Raw genomic sequence first — 16,429 nt, forward strand, 5'->3', positions numbered from 1 at the left:
CAGCCTCCCAAAGGCGCGGGATTACAGGCTGAGCCACCGAGCCAGGCGGATTTTTTTTTTTTAAGACAGGATCTCACACTGTCACCCAGGATGGAGTACAATGGCATAATGATATTTCACTGCAACCTTGAACTCCTGAGCTCAAGCAATCCTCCTACGTCAGCCTCCCAAATAACTGGAACTACAGGCTTGAGCAACCATGCTGGGCTGGTTGTTTTAATTTTGTAGAGACAGGTTTCATTCTGTTGTCCAGGTTGATCTTGAATTCCTAGCCTTAAGCAATTCACCCACTTTGGCCTTCCAAAGTGCTGAGATTACAGGCATGAGCTACCACGTCCAGCCTACATCAGAATACTAAGAAAGCTAACATTTATTAGGTGCCTGCTAGGTGCCATCTACCGTGCTAAGCAGCTAATGAATATTTTCCCATTTAGTTTATTCTTCACCACAACTCTATTGGTAGACAGAGCTGTTCCAGTTTTACAGATAATGAAACTAGGACTCTGAGAGATTAACTTTCTTGTCCAAATCAGCCACATGGTGGCTCATACCTGTAATCCCAGCACTTTGGGAGGCTGAGGTGAAAGGGTTGACTGAGCCGAGAGATTTGAGGCCAGCTTGGGCAACTTGCCGAGACCTCATCTCTACAATAAATCATTAGTATATTAGCCAGGCATGGTGACATATTCCTGTAGTTCCAGCTACTTGGAAGGCTGAGGCAGAAGGATTGCCTGAGTGCAGCAGATCAAGGCTGCGATGGCCGTGAGCGTGACACTGCATGCCAGCCTGAGCGACAGAGTAAGACTCTGACTCAAAAAAAAAAAAAAAAAAGACATTCAACTTCTTGCCCAAGTCACACAGACAGTAAGAGGCAGAAGTAGAATCTGAGCCCCAGTTTGCCTGACTCCAAAACTTGTGCTCCATAAGCCATTCTGCTGCTTCACTGCCTTCTACTCTGCAGAGTTGGCATAGAGTGGGCACTCAATCTGCACTGACCATTATTATCATCAGTATTGCCATTATCTTGAGCCCAGGCCTCACCTCTTTACATACACCCTCAGCTTGAATGGTGCTGCCACCAGAGGCTTAGCAGCGGGTCCCAGTCCTTTGGAAGTATCTCAGCATAGATACTACCTAGATGCAAGCAGTCAGGAAACAAGGCTGAAAGAATCAGGATCTGCTGGTCTCCATTTTCCAGCATTTTTTTTTCTTTTTTGAGTAGGAGTCTCACTCTGTTGCCCGGTCTGAAGTGCTGTGGCACGCTCACAGCCACTGCAGACTTGCCCTGCTGGGTTTAACTGATCCTTCCATCTCAGCCTTCCAAGTAGGAACCACAGACATGCGCCACCATGCCCAGCTAATTTTTAAATTTATTGTAGAGACGAGGTCTAGCCAAGTTGCCCAGGTTGATCTCGAATCCCTGGACTCAAGCAATCCTCTCGCCTCTGCCTCCCTAAGTGCTGGTATTACAGGTGTGAACCACTGCACCCAACTCGGCAATCTTTTTTTTAAGCAGTGAAACCTCTCTACAAATACGTCCCTAAGCTCCACCTGTATGTTGGGGTGAGAGGTATCCTGCCCTTATCCCGACCTCAGTTGGTGTGGGGTAGTAGGGAGAGGAGCATTGAGGCACCTCCTTAGAACCCTAAGGTTTCTTGGAATACATTTTTTTTTTTGAGTTGGAGTCTCACTGTCACCCAGGCTGGAGTGCAGTGGCACAATCACAGCCACCACAGCCTCAACCTGCTGCTGGGCTCAGGTGATCCTTCAGCCTCAGTCAAGTGGCTGGAACTACAGGCATGCACCACCATGCCTGGCTAATTTTTCTTGATATAATTGTAGAGATTAGGTCTCGCCACGTTGCCTAGGTTGGTCTCAAACCTGTGGGCGCAGGCAATCAATCCTCTGCCTCTCAAAGTGCTGGGAGTAGAGACGTGAGCCACCATGCCCCACCACATTTTTTTTTAAATTGGCCTGTTCATTCTCCTAACAGAAGTCCAGAGAGACAAAACCCTAACCTAGTGGAGGATGCATACAATATACATACCCAGATGTCCCAACTACTACTGCCAATACTTACCACATCCCCTACCACCAGGCACAAGGCCCTTGGACAGTAGAGAAGTTTCTTTCCAGGTCCTCTCTAGCTTTCTTAACAGGCTCCCCTAAGCTGGCTGCATAGCTACTGTTTCTCAGGACTAGACCAGAGGACCAGGCCTTAGTTCTGCTCTGCTGACCGTCTTTCTTTTCCTATCCCTGTCAGGGAAAACATTGTCTGCGATAAAGTGAAACTAAATAATACAGAGGTCCAGGAGACTGGGTGCCCCAACAAGGAACTGGAGTCCGAGAAATCAGAGTCCACAGCAGAACCTAAGGAAACAAAGCCCAAGGAGTGGAAGCCTAAGGTGCCATCAGGGATGAGGAACAAGGCAAACAGGTCACCTGCAGCAGTGCCACGTAAAGAAAAGCAGAGAGAGCCTAAGGTCCCAAGGACATTGAGGGGTCATGGCCTAAATGCTGGAGCCCAGAGGAGGCAACTACTTACTGAGGGCCCCCAAGTCATCTTCCTGAAGTCCCACCACCATGGAACTCCCACGGGGGATATGAAGCAACTGGATGTAGCTGACCAGTGGGTCTGGTTTGAGGGGCTGCCCAGTCGAGTCCATGTCCCGGCACCCCGGGTGATGTGCAGACCCTCCACCTGGCGCTGGGTCAAGCGCTGCTGCACCCGCTTATGTGCTGCATCACTTGAATTGCCTATATATCGTCCATACAAGGTGGGTGTGAGTGGGTGTGACAACACCACTGCTAGGGTGAGATGTAGGCCCCAAGCTAGGCCCAGAGTCAGGGTTCAGGATCTAGAGTCTTGAGTACTATGGCTGGCAGTGCTGGCAGGCTCTACCTTCAAGCCCAGAGAGGGGGAAGCCACTGACCAAGGCCACACAGCAGGGTAGTGGCTAGGCTGAGGCCTCTCGGGGTCAGAGGTGCTTAGGATTTACAAATGTGGGAGGAGGGAAGTGGTCAAGTAGGGCTTTGCACCATCTCATCCCTTCTTAGACCAAACTCTTCATTCATGTTTGATTTATTCGTGCCTCAAGATTTACTCTAAACAAAATTTTCTTAGCAAAAGAAAATTCAAAGAAAAAGATACTCCAGCCCCTTCATGGGAAACTGAGGTCCCATGAAAGGAAGGGGATGAGTGCAAATCCACCTCCAACCTGCCAGATACCTCAGCAACCTTGTCCAACCGCCGGCTCCCCATATGACAGCGCCCCCTGGGGACGGTCTTAGTGCCTAACACCGAGGTCTCTGCTCACAGGTGATGTGACCCTGGATGGGAACCGGAGGTGCGAGCAGAGGGTGGTGATGGCGCGATCAGCTGAAGGGGGAAATTCACGAGTCTACAAATAAAATCTTCCATATGGCACCGAAGAATAATACCGCTGATCCTGCCTGTTTGTCGGGGGCAGGAAAAGTTGGAAGAAAGAGGCCCTCGGTGGAAGTGGAGAGGCAGCATGTCTAGATTTCAGTCTTACCCTGCCCCACCCCCAGGCCCCAGGGTGAATCTAGAACCGAACAAAGAAGCCAGCGAGTGGCACCCCTCCCCCACCTCCGCGAGCCGGTCTCCTGAGTGGTGCACTCGGCTCTATGAAGTCAGAGAAGGGGAATATTTGCACTGTGCTTCCTGGGTGCCGGGCGCCTCACAATGGCCCTGCGAGCAAAGAAGAGGGAATTTGTGGCGCGGAGCCAGAAAGTAACTTGCTCAGGCTCACTCAGCTAGGAAGTGGCAGGGACAAGAATTCTAACCTAGGTCTCCCGGCTGCTCCACATTTCATTTTCCCAAGAAGAGAAAAAAGGCGAAATGAAAGCCTGCCTATGAGTCATCGGGCGGCGGAGTCGCCCAACATCCATCCGGTCACGCACCGGCATTGAGCTCTGATCGTCGATGTATCTGGTGCCAATAAATGGGTGTCAGTTGGGCCTCCAAATGTGCCCCACCTGGGTCACATCACGGAAAGCACCGGGTCTGGTGGGGCGTTGGTACTGTGCCCCTATGGTCCCGTGTGGCATGGCTTGTCCACCCTCAACCCCAAGGTCAACCCCATCGGGTCGGCGTCGCCCTCTGTCGGTAGGGGACACAGGGCCCTGAACGCGCAGGTAAGGAAGAAAAGCCGAGGACGCTTTTCACCTTATGAAGACCTCCATATTCCCCGGATGCAGGCTGCTCGGAGTGGGTGCTCTCGGGAGAGCAGCGGAGCCATCGAGGGGCACAGAGCCCTCCCTGGAGGGAGTCAGACAGTAATAGACATCTACAGTTTGGGTGAAAAGAAGAATGATCGGAGGGGCTCTCTTTCACCCTGTCCGCTTTCACCGCTCCTATGTCTGGGCCTCGGTGGGGCTGGCTCCCCCGGGGTCGCCGGGAACAGCCTGAGCAGAGCCATGGCTGGGGGACTGCTTAGGGCCACACGTTGCAGCTTAGCCTCGGGAAGGCGGCCGGGCGCCCCTGCTGCGTGCTCTTAAGCTCTGGCGCAACCTTCGCTGCGATTCCCTGCGGTGCACACCTCCACTGCCACCACTCCCGCTACTTGTCCCACAACCTCCACGCAGTAACCTCCACTTGCAGCTGTCTTCCCGCTCAGCTTGCACGCCAGCCCATTTCCTGAGTCTCCATTTTGGTTCCCTTGCCGGGCATCTTCAATCCCACCAAACTCCGAAAATAACCTCTGCTCAATCTTCCTTTGGTTCCATCTATGTGGGTTTCTGTCCCGAGCACGCTATCAGGGGGCAGTCAGGGCAGTATGCTCCCAAACAAAATATCAAGCCCTTTCTGGGGAGCTTGCCCAGGGATTCCCAAGTGGAAGTAGGAATGGGGGTGGGTCTGGGCGAGACTGGCATCTTCCACTTTGCCTCAGAGAGTCGGAGTTCAGTCCACGGCCCATAGAAAATGTCACAGAGTATTGGGTTGGGGGGGTTGTCTGTGGAGGTTGGGATCCAACATGGCCAGGGGAGCAAGGGCTGCAGATCTGAGGGTGACTCCCAGCAGTCTGCTTCTTCCAGCCTTATCCCACCTGCCCTGGCATTTCTGCCTCTGGCCACCTGCTCCCACAATTGGGGTTTCCCCACTATCACCCTGCCTGTGTTTAACCACTTCAATATAAGGCTCCACTTCTGGGTTCAGTGAAATCCTGATTGGGGGAGGAATCCACTCCAGAAATGGCTCCCTAAGTGTTCTTCTTGATTTAATTGTAGAATAAGGTCTCGCCACATTTCCCAGGCTGGTCTGGAACCCATGGGATCAGGCAATCCTCTCAACTTGGCCTCCCAAAGTGCTGGGATCACAGCCATGAGCCACTGTGCCCCGCCCTCCCTGTTAACTGGGGAAAAAAATTTTAATGTTTGAACTGGAGCTTCTATTGAGTGACTTTTAACAAGTCACATGATCTCTCTGAGCTTATTTCATCTGCTTTTAATAAATGCACGGCCATTTCCCACACCATACCACCCTCCTGGCCCTCTGCCATAATGAAACTTGTGACTTGTAATGGCCACATTTCTCACTTATAAGCAGCTATCTAACTACCCACCTTTAGGGAACTAGCTGCCTGTTAACAAGCCAAGCTTATGTTCACATTCACAGCCTTTTGTTACTAAGGCATTTGGATTCCCAAGACCGTCCCCTCTCTTGACTGTCTGGATCATGTACTATTCAAACATAATAGGAATGTGAAGAGGACAAGGCTTTTGAGACAGACAGGCCCAGTTTCTTATCAGACGTTTGACAGGGAGAAGTTGTTTACCCTGCAATCCTATTTCTTTGTCTGCAAAATTGGGAAAATAGTGGTGGCTATTTCAATGGATCAAGTGAAAATATACATAAACCACACAGCAGTGCATGACAGACAGGAGCTCAATACTTGGGAGTGGTATCTACATCACAGGCAAGCCTATCTCCTGTTTCACATTTGAAAACACTAAGGCCCAGAGAAAAACAGGTGGTGTGGGGGTAGCCTAATAACTATAATTGCTTAGAATTATGGGTCACTTCCTACGCACCAAGAACTGTTAAGTACTTTACATGTGCATTGAATCTTCACAGGGAAACAAGTGCTATTACTGCCCTCATTATACATATGAGGAAAAGTAGTGGGAGATTATGTAGCTTGCCCAATATTTCATAGCTAGCAATGGGGCTCAAGACCTCTGTAAGCCTTCCAGCATGGGACCCCTTTAATTCTCACTGGCTTCAGTAGTGGCAGGCTGGGGATTAAAATCCTCGGTTCCAGCCGGGATCAGTGGCTCAGCCTGCAATTCCACGCTTTGGGAGGCTGAGGTGAGTGGATTGCCTGAGCCCGCGGGTTCGAGACCCGCCTGGGCAACTTGGCGAGCCCTCATCTCTACAATAAATCAAAAAAGCAGCCGGGCATGGTAGTGCATGCCTATAGTTCCAGCTACTTGGAAGGCTGAGGCGGAAGGATCGCCGGAGCCCAACAGGTCGAGGCTGCGGTGGCCGGGAGCAGCCACTGCATTCCAGTATGGGTGACAGAGTGAGACTCCAACTCAAAAAATAAAAAATAAAAATAAAATAAAATAAGCCAGGCTTGGTGGCTCAGCCTGTAATCCCACGCCTTTGGGGGGCTGAGATGAGTGGATTGCCTGAGCCCGCGGGTTCAAGACTTGCCTGGGCAACTTGGCGAGCCTTCATCTCTACAATAAATCAAAAATTAGCCGGGCATGGTAGCACGTGTCTGTAGTTCCAGCTACTTGGAAGGCTGAGGCGGAAGGATTGTCGGAGCCCAGCAGGTCGAGGCTGCGATAGCCGGGAGCGACCACTGCACTCCAGTCTGGGCGACAGAGTGAGACTCCAACTCAAAAATAAAAAATAATAATAAAATAAAATAAAATAAAATCCTCAGTTCCCTCTATTTCCCCTCGCCTCAATGCTGTCTTCACCACCCTTTACTACTTTCCTACAGACAACCTCAAACAAGATAATAGCTTTTAATCTCTTCTCCACAAAGGAGTTCCCCCCTGAATCCACCCTTATTCCCTCTCCCCCAGGTTCCCAGAGGCTCTGCCCCTGAGTCTCTGTGGTCCCTGGGCTGCAGGTACAGGGAGGTGTTCGACACTTGTGTACTGAGTGCCCCCAGGGACTAACAAAAGGAACCTACCCTGACCTGGGAACCATCAAGGAAGGAGTCCAAAGAGACTCCTGCCCAGGAAAGCCTGTTTGAGCTGTACACCCTCCAGGATTTAGGGGGACCTAGAGCATCCCACTTCACCCCCTAATTTCTACTGGCTGCTGTCTTGGCTCCAATTTGGCACTGACTTGGACAGGGCTGCCTGAGCTAGGGGTTAGATGTGCCCTCTAAGCCAGGCATCCCTTTCTCCTCTCCCATCCTCCTTCAGGGTTATAAACAATCTGAGCACCAGTTATGCAGTAGACTCCATTTCTCTCTGAATGGCCCAAGTTCAGGTGGTGGGTGGGATGAAGGACGGTCGAGACTCCAGATCCCTAGAAAGTCAAGAGCTATGCTAACTCAGGAGTGGGCTGGAAGTCATTTTCCGATCTAGGTACCACCCTTTATCCTTTGGAAAAACATTCCCTACTTTCCTATGATCACTTGGAAATCTCTAGCCCTATTTCATGCACTGCCTATCAGTGTTTCTTAGAAGACTAGTAATGTTTATCAAGCACTGAGTATTTAAAATACAGAAGGATGAGAAGGTATGATTATAAGGTGACAGACAGTTTAATCAATTAGAACTTGTACATCTCTAACTATTGACCTTTTTAGAATTAGGTTTTTTTTTTTTTTTTTTTGAGTTGGAGTCTCACTCTGTCGCCCAGACTGGAGTGCAGTGGCCGCTCCCGGCCACCGCAGCCTCGACCTGCTGGGCTCCGGCGATCCTTCCGCCTCAGCCTTCCAAGTAGCCGGAATTACAGGCATGCGCTACCACGCCCGGCTGATTTTTTGATTTATTGTAGAGATGAGGTCTCGCTGCCCAGGCGGGTCTCGAACCCGCGGACTCAGGCAATCCACTCACCTCAGCCTCCCAAAGGTGCGGGATTACAGACTGAGCCACCGAGCCCGGCTTAGAATTAGCTTATTAACATCACTACCAGAGTCCAAATCCTGCCAGCTCCTAACAAATAACCTTGGGTAAGTTCCTTACAGTTTTGTCTGTAAGATACAAATGATGCTATTTTCTACTTCAGAGGGTTTCTATGAAGATTAAGTGAGAAGGAAGGCATAAAGCACTTAGCCCACTGCTGGTTACCTATTAAGCAATCAATAGATGCTATTTATTATTAGAATAACACACATGTTACTGCCAAAGCCCAGTACTCTATGGAACTCACCCCTAGAAACTGCTCTTATTGTTTCTTTAGAAATTATAAAAATCTCATGAAGTTCACATATTTTTTATACTTAACTGTTGCTCAGTTCAGTCTCTATATCATTGAAAAAAAAATTGGCTCCCAGTTTGGCAGTTTTCAAAATTCAAATTAATACTCAAGGGATGGAGAGTTGTCATCACAGAAGATATGCAGAAATATGGGCACAAGTCCCTGAAGGGAATCCCAAAGAGGTGTTCCAACCACAGCTGGAGTAACCACTACCACAGCTGGTAAAGGAAGACAGCAGCCACGTGATATGTGTTCTTATGCCTTCTAAATAAAGCAAGTTAGTCACATGCTTGTAGAGTGAGGGGAAATTCACCAACCCAGGGAAAGTCATCCCAGTTGGCCTTACCTCCTGGACCTTGCAGTCAGTATTACAATTTCCCATTAGCAAGCTGCTTGCTTCCAGCTTGGCCAGACCACCCTGAGTTACTGAGGTGCCTCACCTTAACACCTTCCCAGCCTCTGCCCAGGCATGTTCATCACTCTTAAACCTTCATCCTGTCAGCCTCAACCCCCTACACTGTAGGGCTGACAGTCAGGAATTAGAAGGGCTTCCCAAGGAGAAATAAAAACTCATCTGTGGGAAGGGGTGGAGGGACAAAACAGAAATCACCTATTGGGTACAATGTGCACAAGCGGGGATGGTGGGTACTCTTAAATCCCAGGCCAAAATTTGTTTGTATCCTCCAAAGCTATTGACATTTTTAGGCTAGGCTCGGTGGCTCTGCCTATAATCCCAGCACTTTGGGAGGGCGAGGCAAGTGGATTGCCTGAGCCCGCAGGTTCAAGACCCATTCAGGCAAACTGGCGAGACCTTATCTCTACAATAAATCAAAAATTAGTTGGGTGTGGTAGCACATGCCTATAGTTCTGGCTACTTGGAAGGCTGAGGCAGAAGAAGTGCCGGAATCCAGCAGGTCAAGGCTGCCATGGCCGGTAGCATGCCACTGCACTCTAGTCTGGGCAACAAAGTGAGACTCCAACTCAAAAAAAAATTAAAATTAAAATTAATAAAAGATGTACAAGAGATACACACATTCAAATATATTATTTCTAATCCTACCAGTTTAGTAAACTTTACTGATGTGGAATTTGATTTTTTTAAAAAAATTCCTCAGTGGGGTTGGGTGCTTTGGCTCTCACCTATAAGCCCGGCACTTCAGGAGGCCGAGGTGGGTGGATTGCTTGCTCCCAGGAGTTTAAGACCAGCCTAAGCAGCATAGTGAGATCTCATTTCTGTTATTTAAAAAAAAAAAAAGAAAGAAAAAGAAATAGCTAAGTATAGTGGCGCATGCCTGTAGTATCAGCTACTTGGGAGGCTGAGGCCGGGCTCGCCTAAGCCCAGGAAGTTGAGACTGTGGTGAGTCGTGATTGTGCCACTGTACTCCAGCCGGGATAACAGAGTGAGACTCTGACTCCAAACAAACAAACAAACAAAAAACTCATCTATGTGGCCATAACACTGAAAACTGACAGCTCTCTTGGGCAAGCTCTGGAAAAACCAGAGAGGAACACTTGAAGTTTCAGTGCAGAAGTGGGTCTAGAGCAGCACGCTCCACTATACATGTTCAGGAATCACTAACAAGGTGGGATAGGAATCCCAAGAGTCTCACAGTGCACTTGAGGTGTAGCAAAGGAAGCCACAAGTTGAGGGGGTGGGACTCAGGAGTTCCTCACATTTAGTATTCTGACAAATGGAGGAATGACTCTGGGGTCCAAGTAAGGAGAAGATGATCTAATAATTCTTTGTAGTTCCCTTGCCTGGCTGTGCTGATCTCTCTTAGTGTTAACCATGGCATTACAAAGTAAGTGCAGGCAGAACTGTGGAAAATACTGTGTTTATGTACAGGATAGTTGCAAACCCCTCACAGAGCAAACTACAACCCAAAGAAAAATCTTAGCAGCAAATTCCTAACTCCTTCAGCCCAATCAGTGCAGCCCGGGCTGGAAGGTTGGGCTTCTTGTCTCTGGGCACCCGTCATACCCTTCCCACCACAGAATTCTAAATAAGGAAGGATTGGGAGGCGGGGTGCCTGATCACTCCTAGAGAACAGGCAGTGTCTCTATGATGAGGATTAGACCTTGAGCGATGCTGAGATTCTTCTCTGGGTCCTACAGCCTGCTATGCTGAGAGATGGCAGCAGGGTGGGGATTCAGTAGTGGGAACTGGAAGCAAGTCATGGGTTCTTGGGTGCACGCACACAAGCGTGTAACAGGACACAGGTTATGCATTTTCCTTGTGCTTGATGCCTCCATCTGCCGTCCTCTCCCTGACAGCAACCTAATATTTTTCATCTATATCTTTCTGTGGCTAAGGGTTCGGAAACCAAGAGTTTCTCCAAACAGAATGGTTCAGCAACATGGCAAAGGTAACAGTTGTTCCAGAGAGGTAAGACAGATGATCAGAAGAGTGGTTTGCTCCAATCAGATATCCTTGATTTTTTTTTCTTTTTTAAAATAACAGGCTGGTGACAGGTATGGTGGCTCAAGAGTAGCATGGTTCCAATTCTGTAATTACCCTCAACGGAGGTCCCCTTCCTGACCTCCCAGACCCCAAGGTGCAGCAAACACAGGCCATTCTTGCAGTTGTGATCCTGACTGCTACCTGCCTTCTTGACGGGTCCGCCCTACTTCTCCCACACCATCAGAGACTTCACATTTCCAGGGTTCCCCTCAGACCTGGGCTGGACCAAAGTATTGCGGGGCCCAAGTGCCAGCAGGGTGTCCAAAGGGCCCAATTCTAGACATTGGATTTAGGGGCTGAGTTGAGAGGGATCTCCTTGAGCTCCGTCCGCATGCACAGGTACTCCCCGATGACAGCCATGAGTGCAATGCACACGGCTTGGACCAGCCACCAGGTCAGCGCCGAGGGGAAACGGGAGCTGTAGAACCAGCAGCCCAGGAGGTGAAAGAAATGGACAGTGACAGTGAAATCCAGACACTGCTTCCCTCGCCGGATGAAGTACAGCAAGCCCAGAGCACTGTGGGGAGAGGACAGCAGTGAGTTGTCACTGGGTTGTCCTGGCCATAGATTAGGTTATCTGGGAGGGTGAGGACAATTAAGATAACAGCACAGTGGTCAGAAGTGAGTGAAGTAAATGTGAAGCAAGGGCTACAGATTTGGATGCCTAGAGGAACCTGGTAGGTAATGACAAGAGGGAAGCAGATTGAGTGTGAGCTAGATGATGAAGGGCAACTGTCACCAGGGGATGCTGAGACATACAATGTTCCAGCTAAAATGGGGGCAATCGCTCCTTGCATCTAGGCAAATCTTGTCATACGAGAAGGTGGGCCTGAAATCAGTTGATCATTCCATTATTCAAGAGAAGACCGAAATCTGGATTTCTAAATAAAATATCTTGATTTTTCAATTAAGTGAAAAAAGTTTTAAATATGCATCAGCTGACATCTGTGTAAGCCAAACAAAACCTATGTGGGAGACAAATTTAGGTCAAGGTCTGCTCACCAGTTTTCAACCTCCATTGTAAGGACAATAATAATAATAACATGCAAGGCACTGCTTTAAGTACTTCTTGTGAATTAACTTATTTAATCCTTACAACTACGAGGTAGGTAGTACTACTGGCCCCATTTTACTGATGAAGAAACTGGGGCTTAGTACAAAGTCACTAGATTAATAACAAAATTGAGATTCAAAGCCAAGTGAGTCTGCCTCCAGAGCCTGAGATCTTGATCACTTATGCTAAACTGGCTCTTAAGAGAAAACAGCCAGGAGTGACCTTAAACATTACCCAGTCCAACCCCTCATGGACAGATAAGGAGCCTGAGGCTCAGAGAGGAAGGAAGTAACTTGGTCATTGGCACACAAACCAAGAATCGAATCCAGTTCTCCTGACTCTCGGTCTAACCCTTCCTCACCTTACTCCAACATCAGGGAAGTGATCTGAGACAGAAGTTCTCTTGCAGGCAGCACACACAGAGTGACATAAGATCTTTCCATATAAGTCAAAATAGCAATGGGAACAGCCCTATGATACAGCCAGTCCCAGAATTGGCCTCTGCCACCCACTTTAGTCCACCACTCCCCAGGAACAAGTGCCAGCCTGTCTCGTGTTTAACTTAGGATGTTAGTCCCAGTGCTAAGAACCCAAAAGCTGGATAGCAAAACTGGTGATACTCACCAGGTGAGGGCGTTGAGGATGAAGGACATCATGGAGAGCCGGCCTGGAGGGGTGGAAAAGCCCAGGATCTGAGGGGGAATCACAAATGGAAATATGCTGGAGAAGTGACTTGGCAGAGCTCTGGGCTCCAGGATCCTAGCAGGTCTCATAAGGAACAAGCATCCTTCCCAGAGCACAGAAGGCAATACTTCCCTTCATCTGTATGGCAGCCAACAAATTACTTTCATAGACACTCATTATGGTATTTCATTTCACCACCACGACAGGTGGAAAGGGATTATTACTCTCACTTTACAAAGGAAGACACAAAAACTCAGAGATGTTAAGTAGCCCAAAGTGTACAGTAAATAAACAGCAAGAGTATGATCTAGAACAAGGTTCAGTAAACTATGGCTCTATGCATAGGCCAGGCACTTGCTTTTATAAACAGTGTTATTGAAACATAGTTGCCTGAGCCCACGGTTTAAGACTAGTCTGGGCAATTTGGTGAGACTTCATCTCTACAATAAATAAAAAAAATTAGCCAGGCATGGTGACACGTGCTAGTAGTTCCAGCTATTTGGAAGGCTGAGGTGGAAGGATCACCTGAGCCCAGCAGGTTGAGGCTGCAGAGGCCATGAGTATGCCACTGCACTCAAGCCTGAGTGACAGTGAGATTCTGACTAAAAAAACAAAAAACAAAAAAAAACCAGTCACTCCCATTCACTTACAAATGTCTATGGCTCCTTCTGTGCTACAGTGGCAGAGCTGAGTAGCTGTGATCTAAAATCTTGACTGTCTCACGCTTAAAGGAAAGGCTTGCTGTCCCTGGGTCTAGAACTCAGGTTGTATGTATCAGATAGCTCTTCAGCAAAGCCCAGGATTCCCACATGCCCTTTCCAAGATTATAGAGGCTCCTAAAAGGCTCCTAAAAGGCTACTGGACACCTGGTTGAGTGTGCAACATCCGATATCCAACACAATGCTATTGAATGCAAAACATCTGCACCACACTTTCAGCTGGCAAAGGAAGGCCTATAACATCCATAATTTCATATTATCCTTACAAAAACGTTGTAAAGCCATTTTTCTTCTTTTTATTATTCCCTCTTTTTGGATCATAACTTGCCCAAGGGTTGCACAAAGAATAAGCAGCAGGAGCAAGGACTCCATCCCAGGTCTTCTGACTCCAAGGACTGGTCTCAATACCACACACCACAGCTGCCTCTCAGATGCAGTAACTTACAGGTCTCCATTACACTTAATAAAGCACTTTTGTAATCCTAAGCCCCTCTAGGCCTTGTCGAAGGTGACATGGCAGGAGTATTCTGCCCACTTACTAGAAGAAAAAAGGCTCAGAAAGGTAAAGCGACTTGCCCAAGTTCCCACAGCTAGTATGTTTGGGCCTAGATTGGACCCTAGTCTTTCTAAATCCAAAGCATATGCTCTTTCCATGACCTCTCTGTAACTAGCCTCAAGATTTTGAAGACAGAAAAACAAGTTCACAGAAGTGACATTTGCCTCAGATCACACTGCTAGTAAGTGAAACTTAATCGGAGGTCTGCCTGACCCCAAAGTCCAGGCAGTTTCTCCTGTATCCCCATTAGTGCCCTTTGCTCCATCCCTTTCCCCAGTGTGGCACCTGAGAATCTGGGCTTGGAGAAGTAAAATCATTTTCCCAGAGTCTCAGAAAGGAGATGTATCAGAGCTGCCTGCACCGCAGACGTGTTTACTGTAACATCCATGCCCTTTCCTGTGGACTACACTGCACTCTGTTGTCGGTCATTCCATTTTATGGATGGGGCAGCTAAGTGTCAGAAAGGTGAACTCCCTTTCCCAGGATCATAAAGCAGGAAGGTAACCCAGCCGGGTCTAAAGCCCAGGAGTGTCATACCACAAAGCCTATTCCGGAGGCCGAGACCCCACCCGCAGCAGCCCGGGACCTTACCTCGGCGTCGAACATCTGGTCCAGCGAGGGGCTGCTTCGAACTAGCCCGTCCACCAGCGCCAGCCACAGGCCCAGCGAGCCGTAATAGACGGTCTGCATGAGGACGATCTGCGACAGGATCAGCAACGGGTCCCACACGTAGCTGCGGAACTGGCCCGCCATGCCCTGCAGGGACACAGGCAGGGCTTCAGCCAGCGACCCGTCGCCATGGCAACGCCGCCCAGTCCGGGAGGAGGGACTGGAACGGAGGGGGCGAGCCCATTCCAGGAGTTGGGGGGAGGGCGGGGCGGACAGACCCACTCTCAGAGCGAGGAGACATCCTGCCCTTTCCGGCTGCTCAGCCCCCGCCCGTACACAAGCTCTTCTGGGGTCCACTCACCAGGAACAGACTCGAGGATCTAAGCGTCCGAGCGTGGCCAGGCCTCACCGGCTGGCTCCCGAAACAGTGCAGACAGACAGGACCATGGAGGAGAGGCCCTGCCAGCCTAGAGAGGCAAAGCTCCGGCCACCGCAGCGGCTGGAGCGGCTGCGTAGGAAGAAAGCGTTTCCGGGAACGACGGCGGAGGGGCGGGACTGAGGCTGCGCAGGCGTAGTGGTTGCAACCTTGGACTAAACCACCTAAATGAGGTACGAGCAGCCGGGAAACCAACTCTGCACATGCGCAGAATGAAGCGTGAAGGCGAACGGAAGTGAGGCAGGAAAGCCGCAGAGCTTGCGCGCCCTCTAGAGGGTGATTTTGAGAAAAAGGAGGGCAACTGTGGGGAGATGAGAAGGGAGGCGGCCTTGGGCGAAATAGCGATGTTCGGGAATTAATGAAGTGATGCACGTGGATTCTACATTCAGCCTAGATTCCCAATGTTTTCCTCTAGTTAGAGTCAGTAATAAGCTCTTCCACATAGGATTTTGCCACTGTTCTCGTTACACAGATGGTTAAGCTAAGCCAGGAAAGGAAAGCATCATACTATCTCTAAGACACAGAATTAGTGGCAAAGTCAGGATTAAAATTCAGGTGTTTTCAACACTACAGCATTGATTTGGCACCTAATGGGTGCCAGGAAGCTTAGGACATGTAGGAATGAGACAGTCCCTGACCTCAGACTCAGTCTAACTATATTAGAAGGCAGAGTAGTGGGTGTTTTTAAATGTAGGTGTCCAGTGGAAAAAAGCACGGATTCTGAAGTCATACCTGGGAGCAAATCCTGACCCTGCCTGCCACCATGACTATTTTATCTGTCTTCTCTGAATCCGAATAGTGGACAGTCAGTAAATATTTGCTGAGTGAGTCAAGAACAGAGAAAAAGCAACGACAAACTGATGACTCACTTATTCCTGCTCCAGCAGTCCAACACCCCTGAACTTCATTGATCCTAGGTTTGGTTCCTTCTCTCTGGAGTGGAAAGAAGGGAAGTAACTGGTTATAGAAAAAGAACATGGGTTTTAGAGCCAGTTCTACCACCAAGTGTGACCAGCAAGCCACTTCCTTCTTTCAACCTCAGCTTCCCTGTTTACGAAATGAGGAGCTGAACAGGATTAACGTTTTCCAACATTTAATCTACTTTCCACTAATTATTTTCCCATTTTAAAAAGACTTATCAAAGAGCCATGTAAATGCCAATCAGTATTTCTGAACAGCATGTGATAGCCATATTATCACCTTGAGTTGGTACAATTCCAGACAAAAGTAAAGAAACTTGAGACTTTATCAAGAGAAAGTATGTGATTTCCCTTATCATTTTGAAATACTGTAAACAGTTCACTTGGACTTCAGTTTGAAAGTTATTAAGACCCAATGATTTATTTTTTTTTTAATTTTTTTGTAGAGATGGGGTCTCATTATGTTGCTCAGCCTGTCTCAAACTCCTAGCTTCAAGCGATCCCCCCCACCTCAGCCTCTCTAAGTCCTGGGATTAAAAGTGTGAGCCACTGCACCCAGTCAAGGTCCAAAGAGTTTTAA

The 16,429-nt window shown here is 48.8% G+C and overlaps 2 protein-coding genes across 8 annotated transcripts in view; one reads left to right on the forward strand and one right to left on the reverse strand.

Annotated features, from left to right (window-relative positions):
* Positions 1 to 3,328, forward strand: part of TP53TG5 (TP53 target 5) — a 5,153-nt gene extending 1,825 nt beyond the window's left edge. The window contains exons 4-5 of the mRNA XM_021712056.1: positions 2,264 to 2,777; positions 3,320 to 3,328. Of these exons, the coding sequence (XP_021567731.1) occupies positions 2,264 to 2,777; positions 3,320 to 3,328 (523 nt within the window). The remainder of the gene's footprint in view (positions 1 to 2,263; positions 2,778 to 3,319) is intronic.
* SYS1 (SYS1, golgi trafficking protein) overlaps positions 1 to 15,892 on the reverse strand; it is a 26,033-nt gene extending 10,141 nt beyond the window's left edge. The window contains exons 1-5 of one of the 7 annotated variants that reach the window (XM_021712060.1): positions 15,799 to 15,892; positions 14,855 to 15,001; positions 14,476 to 14,640; positions 12,550 to 12,617; positions 10,819 to 11,388 (exon numbers count right to left, since the gene is read on the reverse strand). In XM_021712060.1, coding sequence (XP_021567735.1) covers positions 11,148 to 11,388; positions 12,550 to 12,617; positions 14,476 to 14,637 — 471 coding nt within the window. In that variant the 5' untranslated portion in view covers positions 14,638 to 14,640; positions 14,855 to 15,001; positions 15,799 to 15,892 and the 3' untranslated portion in view covers positions 10,819 to 11,147. Of the gene's footprint in view, positions 1 to 9,703; positions 9,823 to 10,226; positions 11,389 to 12,545; positions 12,618 to 14,475; positions 14,641 to 14,854; positions 15,137 to 15,798 lie in introns of those variants that run through there. The other 6 variants (XM_021712061.1, XM_021712063.1, XM_008057508.1 and 3 more) reach the window with 6 other exon arrangements.
* Positions 15,893 to 16,429: the final 537 nt, after the last annotated feature.

This window comes from Carlito syrichta, unplaced genomic scaffold (assembly GCF_000164805.1).
Source record: "Carlito syrichta isolate Samal-C Ts95f unplaced genomic scaffold, Tarsius_syrichta-2.0.1 Scaffold303037, whole genome shotgun sequence".
Taxonomy (NCBI): domain Eukaryota; kingdom Metazoa; phylum Chordata; class Mammalia; order Primates; family Tarsiidae; genus Carlito; species Carlito syrichta.